This window comes from Leopardus geoffroyi, chromosome C3 (genome assembly GCF_018350155.1).
Source record: "Leopardus geoffroyi isolate Oge1 chromosome C3, O.geoffroyi_Oge1_pat1.0, whole genome shotgun sequence".
Taxonomy (NCBI): Eukaryota; Metazoa; Chordata; class Mammalia; order Carnivora; family Felidae; genus Leopardus; species Leopardus geoffroyi.
In genome coordinates, this window is record NC_059338.1 from 72,027,764 (window position 1) to 72,044,640 (window position 16,877).

Sequence of the window (16,877 nt, forward strand, 5' to 3'; positions counted from 1 at the left end):
CAGTGGACGGGGTCAGGGTGTGGCTTTGACATGACTCACCCTTAGCCCCTGTCGTCTGCTCTGGTGTCACCTCCCTGGGCTCCAGATTTTCCTGTTCTCTTTTGGCTTTCCACCTACCTGCCCAACCAGTTGGGCTCCCTGGAGATCCGGCCAGCCCGCATTGCCCCCCACCCCACCAGGATGGGGGGCTGGTGGGACCGGAGCAGGGCCAGGCCCTGGGAGGAGGCAGGATCACTGAACCCCCCCACCCCACTCCCGTTTTGCAGACAGACCGTGACCTCCTATGGCTGCCACCCTGTCCCACACTTGAATGGATGCCTTTTTTTTTTTTTTTGGATGAATCTTATATTTTATGCAGAATTAATTAGAAAAATTAAGATGTTATGTGAATTACAAAACCACAGTTGATTTCACCTTCTACTTTTATAGACCTTTTCCTTTAGAAAAATGCATCCGTAACTCGAGAGGGTAATCCTACTTGCTGCCAGGCCACTGACGGTCGGGGGACGCATGCTCCGTGCCAGGCCTCCCGTTGTGGGTTCTGGAAATTAAGGCCATGTCTCGCAAGCTCCGTGTGTGTGTGTGTGTGTGTGTGTGTGTGTGTGTGTGCGCGCGCATGTGTGTTTGTGTACTGGGGGCACCGAGTCCCATCAGGGGCTCTGGGAGCCCGCTTCTCACCTCCAGCCCACCAGGGCCAGGCTCCCAGGGCATCCCGCCACCCCGGGTGCCAGTCGGTCTCTAATTCTCTCAAGGGTCTTGCACCCCAGGGGAGGTGCCTCTTCCTGGTTCTCACAAAGGTGTCCTAGGCACCCTCAGTGGCTCTGCCCCAACCTGCCCCCTCCTGCTGTCCCAGCCTCAGCCCCCTGCTGGTTCTCCTCTTCTCCCTCCAGGAGTGCAGTCAATGAGCCCAGGAGACCCGGCCCACCTCAGGCAGCGCCGCCCCCCTGCCAGAGGGTGTGGAATTCACAAACACCCTCAGCCTGGAGCCAAAGCCCCCCTCTGTTGCTATTAAGAGGCTTGTCACCCCAAGACCCTCCCTCTGGGGACTGACTGGTTTCCTCACCCGAGGACTCCAGAGTTTCGGGGAGACTTTGCCGCCTCCAGGCTGAGTACAATGTATGCAGGTGAAACGCTATGGGCTCAGAGGAAGCAGTGAGAGCAGGGCCTGGTGGGGACCCTTGTGTGGAGCCCAGTGGGAAGCCAGGGGTGGGGCAGGGGGTGACCCGCTCAGACTGACCCTCTCAAGGCCACTCTGGCTGTGAACGGCGATGGGGGGGCTGCGGTGGTGATCGGGGGTGGTCTGGGGGCCCGATCCTGTGCACTGGGGGTGCTCGGGGGAGTGGGGCCCTCAGCGCCAGCTCCCGGGAGACACCAGTCCTTTCCCTTCCTCTCTTTATGACCCTTTCTCCTCGGCCAGAGTTGGCTCCGTCCCTGAGATGAGGCCCAAGGGCCCCAGAGTGTTGGTGGGAGCATCTGGGGGAAGCCCATACATCTTGGGGATCAAACCCAGGCCCCTGCCAGCCCCATGCCCGGGGCGGGGGGTGGGGGGAGGTGTGCTGCATGTGAGCCCGTGTCCATGAGGTGGCAGCACAGTGTCACAACACAGGAATGGAGCCAGCCTTCCTGGGGGGGCCACCTGGCTGCCCCAGGAGACCCTGCTCGGTCCCCCTCACATTCGAGTTCTGCTCAGTGCTCCGGTTTTCTCCTCTGTCAAACACGTCTGCCTCTAGCACGCCCAAATTCCTCACCCACAGAACCGTGTGCAGCAAAATGGCTACTGTTTCAAGCCCTAGTTTTGGGGGTGCTTCATCGTGCAGCAGTAGATGGCTGATATGGGGGCAAAGACAGATGCGAGGGGACCAGGGGGGCTTGGGCCAGGGAGAGAGCAGTTGGTGGGAGTGAGGAGGTCCGACGTGGCACGGATGGGGAGGGCAGAGCCAGGCAGAGCCCCTGGTCAATCTGAGTGTGGGGCGTAAGGGACAGGCGGGTCCAGCGTGACTGAATTTTTGGCCCGAGTGAATGGAAAAAGGACCCTGCCACTCACTGAGATGGGGACTGTGTGGGTGGAAAAGGCTGCGCGGCGTCAGGAGCTCAGGTCTAGAAATGCTGGGCATGAGGTCCTCACAGAGGTCCACGTGGGGATGCCGGGAAGGGCACAGGCATCTAGAGTTCTCAAGAGGGGTCCCGGCAAGGAGACAGGGATGTGGGAGCGGCCAGCCCCTGCTGGTATTGCCACGGGAGTGGAGATCACGGAGGGAGTGGGTGTGGGTAGAAGGGGAGAGCCCAGGAGTGAATCCCGCAGGTCAGGGATCCTTGGGAGGGGGGGCGAGGAAGGAGGGCCTGGGGCTACAGCATCCTGGAAGCCCAGGGGAGAAAGTGAATGAAGCCGGAGAGAGCTATGGACATCCGTCTAGGCTCCCTGCGGCTGCTGTGACAAATAACCTTACATTCGGAGGCTTAAAATAGGACACAAGGTGTCGCAGCTGGATCCTCCCTGAGGATCCAGGAAAGAATATGCATCCGTAGCGGGCAGCCCTTCCTCGGTCTACAAAGCACACACTCCGACCTGTGTCTGTTGTCACATTGCCTTTTCTCCCTCTTCTTCCTGAATCACGTTGTCTTCCCCTTCCTCCTTGTCTTCCCCTTCCACGTTGTCCCTCTTTCCTCCCTCTTATAGGGACGCTGTGATTACACTGCATCCTCCGCCCCCCTCCGTCCCCCACCCCTGCCCCTGCGATAATCAGGACAATCTCCCCATCTCAAGAATCTTAATCACATAAGCAAAGCCCCTGAGGTCACGTGCTCATGGGGTGGGAGATGAGGCTGTGGGGCAAGGGGCGGCGGTGGGGGTGGTGGTGGCTGGGGCGGTGCTTTATTCAGCCGCCACGGCTGCCCTCTGGTCCCCAAAGGCTCACATTTGTCCCGCACGCAGAGCACATTCACCCCATCCCAAGGGCCCCCAAAGTCTCAACTCCTGACTGCATCAGGTCAAGTGTGAGTCTCATCAGCTCTAAAGTCTCAAACATCAACACGCAACCCCTGCAAATTAGGTGCGGATGAGGCGCCAGCTCAGCAAGAGGCCGAGTGGGAAGGAAACCGCGCTGGCCCCTGGATGTCACCGAGGGAGGGGGGCTGCGTCACCGTCCTCCTGCCAACCCTGGCCGGGACTGCAAGGGCCCCCACGTCCTTCCGCGCAGGGCTCCACTCGCGCGAAACTCGAGCCTCCGACGCCCCTGCGCCCGCCCCACGGGTGCACAGGAAGAGGCCGCCCTGCGCCCCACCCACCGGCTCCGCACCGGCCCGCAAGGCCAGCGAGAGGCCCAGTCAGTCCTCCAGGCTGCCTAGAGCGTCCCGGAAGTGGCTGGGGGAAGGCGGCCAGGCGCGGACCGGCGGCGCGGGGAGAGGAGGCACTTCCGGCGGTGGCGGCGGCCCGGGTTTGCAGGTGAGCGGGACCGGGGGGCCGGGGGGCTGGGGGGCCGGGAGGTGGGTGGGGGCGCCGCGCAGTCCGTGCTCCCCGGGCGGAGGCTCCTCCCGTCCCAGCCCCGCCGTGGGGCCGCCCCTCGCAGACCCCCGGGGACCCCGCTCGAGGAAAGCATCGGCCACGGGCGCCCCGCCCCCCGGCGCAGACTTGCACTTTTTTCGGTTTTCCCTCTTTGGGTTGTTCCCGTGCCCGGGACTGAGCTTCCACCCCAAACGTGGTCCCGGGAGAGAGACGCTCTCAAAGCAGGCGTATCCTCAAACCCGACTGCCCCTCGGCTCCGGGTTCCCGCGGGCGCCCCGGGTGTGGCTGCTGCGCCGCGCAGATCTCCCCCCCGAACCCCGCGCCGCGCCCCGCGTTTCTGCGGTCCCGGCCCTTCCTGCCCCTGCACGCTACGGCTGCTCCCAGGGGAAGGTGGCTGCTCGCTTTTTCTCCTGAATCTCTGCGGCTCTTTTCTAAGGACAGGTCCTCCCCCCCGCCCCGCGGCCCCGTCTCTGGCCCCTTATGCCCTCTCCCCAGCTTCTTCTCTATCCTTTGGGCACAGGAGGATAAGATGTTTACGTGCACGTTCGTGTGCTTACTTTGAATTCACAAGGCTACACCCCCACCCCACCCCATTCTCTCTCCGTATTAGGTTACCCTTTGGTTTGAGAAATTGTTTCAGAATATCGGAGTATCTGCCTTTCAATTGTAAAGGGAGTTTTGCCTCGCAGGCTGGTCCACAGTGTCCTCAGCTACCTTATGTTACTCTGCACACACCTGCATGTGCACAACAGGAAACGTCCCTAATGGCCCCATTTCAGGCGCTGAGCCTCCTCCAGGAGGCCTTTTCCACAGTCCCAGCTCCTCCTCCTCCTCCTCCTCCTCCCCCCCCCCTCTTCTCCCTGCTGTGCTTAGAGTTAGTTCCTGTCAGGTTCCAGGCCCCTCCTTCCTGGGGTGCTGTCATATGGAACTCTCTTAGGGGTGGGTGGTGGCCTTTGTCCCCCGGTGTAGGTCCAAGCAATCCACTCTCACACTGTCATTCCCAGTAACTAGGATAAAGGTAGGATCCGTAAAGGAGCAGCACCCTCACTTTGCAGACCAGGAGACTGACCCAGAAGGGGAAGGGGCACACCCAGAGCTGGCTGGTGATGTGCCTAGAGTTTGAGCTCAAAGGGCTATGTTTTTATGCTCCGCATAGGCTAGTCTTTGGCCTCACGGTCTGCATATCTGTGGGAAGACACGGCCCAAATAAGGGCTTGGGTGAGAGGTGGGGTGGGGAGTTGCTAGAAGCCCGTGGTGAGTACTGCCTATCTTTCGTCGCGGGACAGCGAGCAGGCTGTAGCTGGGGAGGGGAGTGAGGGCCACGTGACCAAGTCATGAAGGAAGCGAGGGGACCCTCCCGGCAGACCCTGCACGGCTTGCGGGCCGGTCGGTATCAGGGCACCAGCTCTCTACTCCTCGCAGGCTGGAAGATGTCAGTGTCTTCGCAGGTGAAGTGTGGTGGGTAATCTCGAAGGGTCCAGCAGGGCTGCCTCTGCTCCGCCCCGCAAGTCTGCTCCGCGAGGCAGGGAGGGCTGGGGTGTTTGGGCAGATGTTAGGAAAGAGTGGAGCTGTCTGGCCTGAAGGAGCTGTGATGGCCGAGAGGTCACTTGTCACTTGGTAGGGCCGGGAAGAGCCAGTGCACCCGGCGGGGCGGCCTTCCCGGTGCCACGCCACCTGGGCCAGCTCACGTGCTGGTCTCCCCTGCCACACTTTGGTTTCCCAGCGGGTCTAGACTAACGGGGGCACGTGTGCGGGTGGCCCAGGCGCGTGGTCAGTAACGTTCTTCTCCCCTTGTTCTGCTTTCCAGTTCCTAAAGCGAGGCATGTGGGACCGTGCCGTGAGCCCAGAGGGGTGTCCCCAGCACAGGCGGTACAGCCTCGATTAACCAGAAACCGGCTCCCAGGACCCCTCTACTCTGTGGTCCATGTTTGAAGGGAGGGGCTACCGTTGTCCCCCTGAGAGAAGGCCAGAGGTTCCAACAGTGTGGACGAGTAGGGGCGTCTTGACACCGGTCGTCTCCTGCAGAGAGCACCGGGAGCCGCCAGCGTCGCTAGGAGCCCGGAAGCCGAGGCGCCGCTGACGCCGCAGGGAGGAACAGAGGAGCAGCGGAGGCTCACGGTGGCCCCGGGGTCAGAGAGACGGGGCAGGCAGGGGCGGGAGCAGAGGAAAGGGGCGGGAGAGGCAAGAAGTCCGCCAGGCCCTGCGGCGAGTGTCTCCCCACCCACCGGGGACAAGCCAGCCTCCGCATGGCCTCCAAGCAGGCTGCCGGCAGGAGCCCGGGGGAGAAGCGCAAGAGGGTGGTGCTGACCCTGAAGGAGAAGATCGACATCTGCACGCGCCTGGAGAGGGGGGAGAGCAGGAAGGTCCTGATGCAGGAGTACAATGTGGGCATGTCCACCCTGTACGACATCAAGGCCCACAAGGTGCAGCTGCTTCGGTTCTTTGCCAACTCGGATTCCAACAAGGCCCTGGAGCAGCGGCGCACCCTGCACACGCCCAAGCTGGAGCACCTGGACCGCGTCCTGTACGAGTGGTTCCTGGGGAAGCGCGCCGAGGGCGTGCCCGTGTCGGGCCCCATGCTCATCGAGAAGGCCAAGGACTTCTACGAGCAGATGCGCCTGACGGAGCCCTGCGTGTTCTCTGGCGGGTGGCTGTGGCGTTTCAAGGCCAGGCACGGCATTAAGAAGCTGGACGCAGCCGGCGAAAAGCAAGCGGCTGACCACCGGGCGGCAGAGCAGTTCTGCGGCTTTTTCCGGAGCCTGACCGCCGAGCACGGCCTGTCGCCGGAGCAGGTATACAACGCTGACGAGACCGGCCTTCTCTGGCGGTGCCTGCCCACTGCCAGCCCGGAAGGCGGGACGGCGCCCGGCGTCAAGCAGAACAAGGACAGGCTGACCGTCCTCATGTGCGCCAATGCCACCGGCTCGCACAAGATCAAACCCCTGGTGATCGGGAAGCGCGGCGGCCCCAGGGCCTTCCGGGGCATCCAGCACCTGCCGGTGGCGTACAAGGCCCAGGGCAACGCCTGGGTGGACAAGGAGATCTTTTCCGACTGGTTCCATCACATCTTTGTTCCCTCGGTGAGGGAGCACTTCCGAGCGGTGGGCCTGCCTGAGGACGGCAAGGCCATCCTCCTGCTGGACGGTGCCCGGGCGCGCCCGCGGGAGTCCCAGCTGGTTTCCGACAACGTCCTCACCGTCTTCCTGCCCGCGGGCGCCACCTCCTCCATCCAGCCCATGGACCAGGGCATTCGGAGAGATTTCCTGAGGAATTTCATCAACCCCCCCGCCACGCTGCAGGGCCGTCACCCCCGTTACAGCATGAACGATGCCATCGTCAGCGTGGCCTGCGCCTGGAGCGCGGTGCCCCGCCACGTCTTCAGCCGGGCCTGGAGGAAGCTGTGGCCCGCGGTCACGTTCGCCGAAGGCTCATCTTCCGAGGAGGAGCCGGAGCGTCTCCAAACGAAGCCTCACGACCAAACTTTCGCGCACATCCTGGAGCTCGGGAGAGAGGCCCCGGCCCGCCCCGGCAGCCGGCTTCACCGGGGCGCGGCCGCCGAGGGAGACGGGCTGGGATGCGAGGCCGGGGAGGGCCTGACCCCGTCCGCGGGGGGCCCAGAGCAGGTAGAGAAGGATGGCGACGAGGCGGCCTGGGAGCAGGCGGCCTCGGCCTTTGACTCTGTCGTCCGCTTCGCCGAGGGACAGCCCTGCTTCACGGCGCAGGAGGTGGGGCAGCTGCGCGCTCTGCGCTCGGTGTTCGCGAGGCAGCGGCAGGCGAAGGGGCGGCACGTGGCCCTCAGGGCCGCGGTCAAGCTCGAGGCCCCCCAGGAGCTCTCCCCTCTGCCCTGCTCGTCCGCGGCGGCCGAGGACTGATGGCTGGGGGTGCTGCAGAGCCGGGCAGAGCTCGCCCGGGAGGCTGGGCACCCGGTGTGGGGTCTCGGCGACTTGGGGCAGCCCATCCCACGTGTTCTGGTTCGTCGCGGGCCTGTCGTGTTTTCTGGCGCGTGAACGTGAGGAGCCCTTCTGGAAGGGTCCACCAGACCAAAAGTCTAGCGGAACATCCTGTGACCGGATCCCAGGACCGTGCCGAGCGGACTCTGGCCTCGTGCGCGCTGGCTGAGCCCTGCTGTGTGTGCAGGTGGAGACGTCTGTCCGTCCGGGAGGAGAAAAGCCGGTCCTCGGGCCAAGCGATGGCAGTACCTGTGGCCACTGGACCGGGTCAGCGTCACCCATGGCCTGCCCCTCAGTCCCCTCGGGCCCGGGTCTGCCGTGTGGCCGCCATCCCTGCGTCAGGTGGGCGCGACGGCTGGGACTCCGCTTCTGACCATGAGTCGGCAGAGCCCTCGCCTGTGGCTTCGAAGGCACACGTCGTCACCCTGCTCGCGTGTCCCTACTTCAGCCGCGGGCTCACTCAGCCGCTCCGGCCTCCCGCGCGTTCCTCCTGGGACCCCAGGGCATGGGGGCCGCACGCTGCGCTGGCGTGATGGATTCACTTCCCACAGCGCAGGCAGGACCGTCCCCCCGGGCTGCCCACTGCCCCGAGGGGCCCGTGGCGCACCGCCGGCAGGCCTGGTGTCCAGGCTCCAAGTTCACCATTTGCTCCCGGGGATTCCGCGCTTCCCGCCTTCACGCTGACGAATCTTGAGGAGGCGCTCAGAAATGAGGCTGAGGTTTGCGCACACGCGACCCGGCGCTGGAACGAGCTGCTTAGGTTTCTGGCGACGCTTGAACTCCTGCGGTCGGCCCTTCCCACCTCTGTGCCGCGTGCGGGCAGGAGCCGGCGGCACCACCTGGCCGTGGAAAGACGCAGTCCCTCCCGTGTCTCCCGGATGCTTCTGGCCTCGCCGGCACCGCTGCGTCCCCTTGCCGGCCGTGCTCCCCTCCCCACGTGTCCTCTCACCTCCGTGCCCCTGGATTCACGGCCTGGTGGCCAAGCTGGCGCGACGTTTTCCTTCCTCCGTTTGCCGTGTGTCCCTCCGGGAGCCGCGGGAACGGTGCTTGGCGTGCGGCCGGTCCCCCCGGTGCTTTCACGTCTTTCTGAACACGGGAGGCGGCCGCTGCTGCCGTGGGGCAGCACGTGGGCCGTGCGTGCTTTCTGTGCACGTGTGAAGATGGTGAACTAAGCATGGGCCTTTTTAAGAGTCTCGTCGCCGAGTCCTAGGGCCGGATGGCTCAGGCAGGGCTGTGTCGCTGTCGCGTCCTCTCCTTCGTGTGTGTTGGGGCCGCTGCTGTCGAATCGCAACTGCTTGCGGCCTGGAGGGAAGTTAGGTGTCGGGAGTCACCGGAGCGCTGCCCTCGGCGGTGGCGACGGGCAGCGGAGAGGCGGACGGACGTCCTGAGAAGCTCTCCCCGCACAGCCCGGCATGGTTCTCGACTCTGCTGGGCGTTGTCGTGAGGGAGGGGAGAGCAGATGGGGTTCCTGGCCGCCTCCTAGGTCCCCTGTGGATGCCTTGTCCCCGTCAGACCCTAGACCCCAGGCCATGGATTCCCTCAGCGCCCTCACCACCTGCCCCCGGCCTGGCCGTTTTGGAACCTAACGATAAATGCTCGTCACCAGATGGCCTTTGTTGGGGGGGGGGGCGGGTGTCTGTCCTCCAGGCGCTCCTTCCAGAAGCAGCCACGGTGCCGCGCTGCTCGGAGGTTCTGGGTGGAGCAGGACAGGCAGGCCTCTGGCGAGCAAGCTTCCCTGGACCGCAGACCGAGGTACATGGCCACGTGCAAGGGCTCGCACAGACCTCCACGCCCACCTGTCCTCCGAGGGCCCTCCCAGCTGCTTGCCTATCCCTCCTTGCCCAGCTTCGGGCTCGGTGGTCAGAACGTTTTAGCCTCAGAATCTTTTTTCCCAAACATTGCTGGGTGGAACCCTGTGAGACTGGATGTGAAATTGGAACAGGGTAGAACCAGTCCCCCCTTCCTTCCCCCCCCAGTTGCTGCTGAGGCAGGAAGCCTGGGCTCCCTGTCCCTGCGAGCCCTGGCCCGGAGCCCTGGCCATCTTGTCCTTCTGGCCTAGCCTGTACCTCTTCTGCTTAGTCCCACCTGGGCCAGAAGGCAGCCCGGGGCCACGGCAGTCAGACGTGGTTCTGGAGGGATAGGGGTTGGAGGCGGGGGTACGCAGAGAGGCAGGCTGGGCTCTTTCCTGGCAGCCCGTGCCGCAGGGGAAGCAGAATTTGGGGCGAACGGGACCCACCCATGCTGCCTCCGAGGGCCCGCCTGAACATCTGTGGGGAGGAGGTGCCCCGGGTGCCAGCTGTGGCGGGCTCTCCTGCCGTGGGAGCATGCCGACGGTTCGTTCACAGGCGTGATGTGTGTTAAGTGCCTGCCCTGTGCTGGGCGTTGTGCTCAGCCTGGGGCCGGCGGGTGATCAGACAAGGCCCCTGTCCTGCCTTCAGAGAGCACAGGTTTCCCGAGAAGGGCCGGAAGTTGGGGAGGCCGGAACACAGGTGGGGGCGGAAGGTGGCTCGGTGGGGGTGTTAGGGGGTCCATGAGGGCGGTAAAGAGAACAGAGGTCCTGCCTGCTTCAGCCCCGCCCAGCAAGTCCAGGAGGGGGATCCAGAGCAGTGAGGCGGCCGCGTGCGTGCAGCCAGGCTCCTCTGCCGTTTGTCACAGGTGGCCTCCGTTTCGCGCCTTCCAGTCCCCATCCTGGTGTCTGCTTCCAGCCACCGGGAGCAGGAAGTGTAACACCTCTTCCAAGATTCCCTCAGCTGGCACACATCCCTTCTGCTCCCGTCCCTCGGGCCGGGTCCCAGGGGTATCTGGGCCTGCAGTTGTGGAGGACGCGAGGGCCCACGCTGGGGAGCAGCCCGGGAAAGCCGGGGCCAGGTCTCCTCACCCCCGCCACCCACTCTGGGCCTCAGCCCTGCTCCCCAAGGCCATGGAGGGCCCGTGTGTCAGGAGGGCCCGGGGTGTGGAGGAAGGGGGCGGGCAGTGTGTGGGCCTCCACTCGTGGGGCGGGGACCCCGCACTGCAGCAGGCCCAGAGGGCTGGAATTGCTGTCCCCACCCACCCACCCCCGGGGCCCAGGCCTTCCACAAAAGGACTGACTGCGTTTGCACAGAGGGTGAGGTTCAAGGGTGCTTGTGGAAAGTGGAGCTCACAGAGAACAGCACGTGGGAGGAGCGGTGGATCGACTGGGGACACAGGCTGAACTGTAGGCTGGTCAGGGAGAATCTCAGACACCGATCTCAGGAGCTGTTCTTTCAAAGGAGCCAAATTTGGTTGGATTAGTCAGTGAAGCCGTTTACGCCCAGGGCGTCAGTAATGAAGACAGCAGAGCACTCGGCCAGCAGGGAGAGGAGCTCAGGGGCAGGGAAGACAGCCGGAGCCGCTGTCCTCCAAGGGTGACTGTGGGCGAGCCCAGGGCTGCGCCCCTGGCCAGCAGTGGGAGGCTGGAGCAGAAGCTGTTGGGGGAGGCTGCCCCTCCGCCCCCGAGATGGGACTGGTAACACGATCCGGCCTGGGTGGCCCGTGCCCGGAACTGCTACAGCACATTATCTAAAACGACTAGTCTCCTACCTGGACATTCAAGGAAACAGCGCATGTGGTCCAGACCCCAGGAGACAAAGGCCACAGAACTGGCAGTGTGTGAGTTAGATTGAGCAGAGGAGACTTGAAAGTGGCCGCCGTAGATACAGTCAGAGGAAAGAAAAGCAGCATCAAACAGGGAAGGGAAGGTAGTGAAGGAAGGTGCCATCACAGCGACGCAACTAATGGAACCGATGAAAAGATCAGAATTAACTAAAAAGTAAACCAAGTGGAAATTCTCGAGTTGTAAAATACAGCAACCACGATGGAAGGTTCACTAGAGGGGCTCAACGGTAGCCATGAGCTGGCAGAAGAAGATCCATGATCTCGACCTAGAGACCCACAGATCACACAACGCAAAGACAGTGACGGGAAAGGAGCAAACAGTCTCGGAGAAACAGGGACACCCACGTGCACCGTCGGAGCCACAGGACGGGGAGGGCAGGAGACAGAAGGGAAAGAATACGCAAAGAAACAGTGGCTGAAGATCCCCAGATTTATCAGGAAACGTCCACCGACAAGTCCAGCCGGCTCAGTGAGCTCCAGTGGGACCAACGCTACGATCCAGAGTCCGGGAAAGCCCTCCCTGGCCACGAGAGTGCCCCACGAGGCTGGCAGCTGACCCCAGGCGCGGGGACGGCATCATCCGAGTGCTCGAAGAGAACCCACAGCCAAGACTCCTGCGTCCACCAAAACTGTCTTTCCGAATAAAGAGAGAGAACGACGTTTGCAGATACACAAAACCCAAGAGAGTTTGGTACCAGTGGACCCACCTTCCGAGAAACACTGAAGTTCTTCAGGCTCAAAGCAAGTGACCCCAACAGTAGTTCAAATCCACTCAGAACAAAAAGAAGCTTGGGGAAGACACTTCTGTCTTCTGATGGGAGACCTAGGAGACCGTGTCCAGTTGACCCTCGGACATCTCTGCGGTTGGGGCGCCCCCCCCCCCCCGCTACCCTTTCCTCTGGCAGCTTCTCTAAAAGGCATGCCATCACACAAGGTGGGCGTCTTGGCCCCATGTTGTTGAGTTCATCGCGTTTACAGTGTGCTGTGTCTCATGGTCACACCGGGAAGGGGTGTGGGGCTGCCGTCTCCAGCAGGAAGTGAGCAAGGGCACATCTGAAGTCCGTTCTGGCCGGCCTGAGAGCGGCTGCCCAGGAGGTAACCCAAAAGTAGCGACAGATGCATCACAGGAATTAAAGTGCTACGTTAGAAGAAAACATAAAAGCAGCAGATGAGGGCTGGAGGGACCGGAAGGCCCGGGACCCTCAGCAGCGGGACCTTCCAGCCTCCCTGGCCCTGGCTGAGGTGACAGCGTGGTCCCCGTTGTGCAGAGCAGGGGTTGAGGCCCTGAGCTGGTCCGCGCCACGGCAGAGGTCTTGCTGCGGCCCCTGGAGCCCGTCATCCCGCAGAGGGGGGCCCCGGAGTGCGCCAGCCGCGGCCGTGCTTGTGGCCTCAAGGGCCAGCGCTGCTGTGCTCCTGGCCGCTTGTCCCTCTGGGAGCCAGGAAGGACGCCATGCCGCCACTGCCATTTCAAGCCGCGCGGAACCTCCAGGCACGCTGATTTATTTAAAATTGACCTTTGTCAGTAAACTTGCCTTAGAGAATGTGCTCTACGTTTTGGCGACGAAGCGCGTCTCGTGATGGAGTGAGACAGGCTGCTGTTCTGCAGGCACCCACACGGGGCAGCGTGCGCTTACCGCCACCTGTCCCAGCGGGGGCCCAAGTCCTCACCTCCGCAGACAGCGCCCCCCACCACCTGTGCCCCTCTGTCCCACCCCAGCAGTTTCCAGGGGGTCAGGCACGCGGAGCAAGATGAGAGGTCTCCCACGGAGCGCCGGGAAGGGCGCTTCAGGGCAGGGGGCGCAGGGTGGGGTGGCTCCCCGCGGTGCTGCAGGACCCCGGAGGGGCGGATTGCCTCCTCCCCCAGCCAGTCCCCGCTCTCCAGCCTGACGCTGGGTGTGCTCCCTGCTCGAGGACTGGGGTCCTGGATGTCTACACCTGTGCCCATCCATCTGGACCGGGGACTTCCGAGAGGCCGGGACAAGCTTCTCCTTACTGGACGCCATGTGGGCCTGGCACAGAGGAATATTCAGGGAGGCAAGGGCGGGGGTTGGGGGGGCAGCAGTTCTCATGACCAAGAAAGTTCTTGGCTAGGAGCCACAGGACAGGAGGTGTGGCTCTGGCCACCCAGTCCCCAAGGCTGTGCGTGCACCCCACCCTCCAGTCCCAGAGACCCACGGGGTGGCAGGAGGGAGAGGGAGCTGGCTCCGAGGAGCGGACGCCGAGTGGGCACAGCTAAGAGCCAAACCAGGTTTAGGGACCCAGCTAACCAGCCGGCAGAGAAGACGGGCAGCATCACAGAGCCAACATGGACTCGGGAGCCAGCGGGGCCTAGGACAGTCTCACGTGCCCAAAGTGAGGAACGGTGGCTCTCCCAGCGCCTGTAGCTGAGGATGTGGGTCACGTACTCATTTCTCAGGTCTTTATCGAGGCTCTTCAGGTCCTGGGGGCTGCCTGGCCGCTGGGACGGAGGTGATCGAGATGAGGGCTCAGAGAGCTCGCGGTGTTGCCCGAGGCAGGGGGTGCTCAGCCTCGGAGCGGGGATTGGGGCGCAGGAGAGGCCTGTGGGAAAGCAGCCTGGAGAACAGAGAGGGCTTCGTGGAAGTGGCAGGCGTAGAACTGGGGCCCGGGAGGGTGTGTAGGAGTTCTCCCACTGAAGTTGGGAGCGGTGCCCTGTGGGCAGACCAGGGGTGAAGAGGCTGGTCCGGAAGGGTACAGTGGCTCATAGGGCAGGAGTGGCCCCCAGGTGGGGTGGCCACTCAGCAGGACAGGACCCTTGAGGCCCAGCGGGTGGGGTCATGGGCTGCCTCCCACCCTGCCCCTCCCAAGTACTGCTCTGGCATCTGTCTGGGCTCCTTCCTCGCCCCTCCCCATCAGGGCAGCCGGCCAGGGAGCCCCGTCCCGTCCCCCGGTGCTGCAGCTCTCCTTGTCCAGGGGGCAGGTGACACCCCTTCACTGTTTCAGGCCGTGACTCCTGATGACTGAGAACCTCCGATCCGCAGCAGGATCTCTGGGAGAGGCAGAATCTCGGGGAGATTTTGGATACCCTAGGGACCTGAGCTGAGTTGACTGAGGGACCCTCGGATGGACAAGATGGAGCCTGGGCAGGAAGGCGAGGCCCTCGGGAATCTGACTGTGGGACCACCTACTGATGTAGGGTCCCTGTGTGGACGTGGCCCCCCCCCGAACCAGACACCAGAGCACGGAGGTCACCAGGCTGCCTGCTCGGGAGAAGCCCCACAGTAGGGCCAACGGCCTGGGCTCGGCCACCCAAGACGGACATGGCCTTCTCTGGTCCTTAGGTTCTGTTGGAAATAAGAGGTCTGGGGCCTGCCAGACCCCCTCCCCCTCCAGTGCAGACAGGTGATGGGCTGGGGGCTAAGGGGAGAAGTAAAGGGGGTGGGCTGTGCTGTTGTCATTTGTCAGGAGGTTACCCAGCTGGGGCCAGTCCCCTCGTCTGGACAGCTACCAGGTGGGCCAGGCCGTGTCCCAGGCGGTGGCCCTGTCTGGCTACAGCCCGCCTGCTGCTTTCCGGGGTTAGCACCTCTCCGGCCGGCCCCGGGCAGCGAGGGGCTCTCTCCTCCACCTCAGAGGCTTCTGGGCCCTTAGGGGACCCCATGTCCTGGTTTGCCGGGGGTGGAGCTGGTAGGCACCTGTTGTTTGGGTATAATCGTCAGTAACACCCCTTCACTCTCCAGGGTCTGAGTTTGGACAGTACATTTCCTGGGGACACCCCGCGGAGGCCCTCTCTTCACGTGATGCCCCCACCCCCGGTCAAGCACACAGGCCATCTCACGCTACGGAGGCAAGCCTCGGCCTGGCCCCTGTGTTGACAACCATCGTCACGAGGTCCACCTTGAAACGTGAACCGTGGGCTCGCTGGGCTGGGCGGGCCCGGTGCGTGGTGTTGCCGTGGGCGCATCAGCTGCTCTGGGGGCCCGAGGCCAGCACTGTTTGCAGCTGGTCCAGAAGGGTACAGTGGCTCATAGACCCCGTCGGGGAGGCTGCAGGGGACTTTTGAGCACGTGGCCCCCAAAGTCAGTGTGAGCCCCCACCAGTGAGGGGGCCTCAGTGGAGGAGGTGCTGTGTGTGGTGACACTGAGGTGGCTGGGGAGGGAGGCGGATACACTTCGAGACCTATTTCGAGGGACCTGATCTGCACAGGCAGGGACTCGGCCGCCGGGAGGAGGGGAGTCCAGTCTGGAGACGAGCATGTGGGGGTGGCCCACTGATCGGCCCCGGGTCAGTGCCCCCCTCACCTGGTCGTTGTGGGCTGGCAGTTTCCCTTCTCCCTCCCCCTTCCCTGCCAGCCACATCCCTGTCCCGCTTTCTGCTTTGGGCCCCGCTGCTGCAGGGGGCAAGGGTGGGGATCCTGGCCGGACACGGGGAGGGGGGTGACAAACATGGCGAGACACGCAGTCTGTGGGGGAGCTCTGGTCTCCCCGGCAAGAGGCTGGTTGAGGGGCCGTGGCGGCCGAGGCTGGTGGGTCCCTGGGGCCGCCTCCCACTCCTCTGGCAAGCCCACCACAGCACGCTCCTGCTTCCCACTCGAATACGCCATTTTGCCCTTTCTATGGGGCAATGATTTTAATAAACGGCTTTTTTTCTGTGAGCCCAGAGTGTGAGGCTTCCTCTTAGCTCAGGAAGATGCCTGTCGCCAGCAGCTCTAACGAGGGCACCCATAAATCTCTTACTTGTGGCTCCAAAAATGAGGTCATGGGCTCTCACTGCACCTCATTATTTAATTAAACATATTAAGACAACAGAGTGGGGCCAGGGCTCCAGGTGAGGGGAGGTATCAGAGGGAGGAGCCCGGGGCTGCGGGGAACGTGCTGGGGGTTCGGTTTGTTCCCCCACCCCCACCCCACCCGCCCTGCGCCCTCGGAGGTGCCGACCCTGTGGCCTCCTGGGCTGGGCCAGCCGTGCCCTGTGCAGGACTCTCCGCCCTGGCCCGCCCACAGGCTTTTGACTGCGTGGAGGATGCTGCCCTGCACAGAGAGCTGCCCCCACCCCCGGCTGCCCTGCAAAGAGAATTGCCTGCCCCCCACCCGCCACCTCCGGAAGGACGGGAGATTCACGCGCCCGTGCCCGTTTTGCTGCCACTGAAACAATTAAGTTAATAAGACAGCCTTCCTGTTTCTTGACCTCCATCAAAGACCATCAAATTGTCTTCTCCAGCCTGCCGTCTGCCAGGTAATAAATTGTTACGGGCTTCTCTCTCATTAGTATTCACGTTTTCTGTCCCTACTCTGGGCGCCGCTGGGCAGCACTGGTGGGGGGGGGGTCCCTGAGTCAGGAGGGGTGGGGAGCAGAGTAGAAACCGAGTCGGGATTTCGGTGCCACTGTTTTCCCAGGGAGGCAAGCCTGGGAGAGACGGGGGCACGTGGCTGAGCTCGCAGGAGGGACCGGCCGGAGGGCCAAGGGCTGGGGCGGTGGGGAAGCACTGGGAGTCTTTTGCTCAGTCCTTCTGTCAGCAAACATTTACTGAGCACCTACTATGAGCAGTCTAGGCCCCGGAAAAACCGGGAGGGGCTGGGAGGTCAGACACCCCTCCTGCCCCACCCCTGGTAGAACAGAAAGAGGCCCTGGGGGGCAGGGCTCCGGGAGCCGTGTCCTCCCTCCCGGCCCAGTCGGGCGGCGTGAGCCCGGGCTGAGGTCTGGGAAGCCGTCCGGGCCTGCCTGCGTCTGCCCACCCCCACCTCCTTCCTCTGTCCCTTTCATCACAAGTTCGGAGCCTGGGGAGCACAGAGCCTGGGGACTCTGCTGTGCGTGCTGGCAGGCTCCTGTGGCAC

At 63.5% G+C, this 16,877-nt stretch overlaps 1 protein-coding gene across 2 annotated transcripts; it reads left to right on the plus strand.

The window, feature by feature from the left end:
* Positions 1-3,333: 3,333 nt before the first annotated feature.
* JRK (Jrk helix-turn-helix protein) lies at positions 3,334-16,307 on the plus strand. Of its 2 annotated transcripts, XR_006706126.1 has the most exons (3): positions 3,334-3,442; positions 5,310-14,327; positions 14,784-16,307. XR_006706126.1 is itself a non-coding variant. In XM_045453459.1 (2 exons), the coding sequence occupies exon 2, from the start codon at positions 5,749-5,751 to the stop codon at positions 7,372-7,374; it is 1,626 nt and encodes a 541-aa protein (XP_045309415.1). In that variant the 5' UTR covers positions 3,334-3,442; positions 5,310-5,748; the 3' UTR covers positions 7,375-16,307. The 2 variants fall into 2 exon arrangements, 1 of the variants encoding a protein (XP_045309415.1); XM_045453459.1 differs by having other exon boundaries at positions 5,310-16,307.
* The last annotated feature ends 570 nt before the right edge of the window (positions 16,308-16,877 follow it).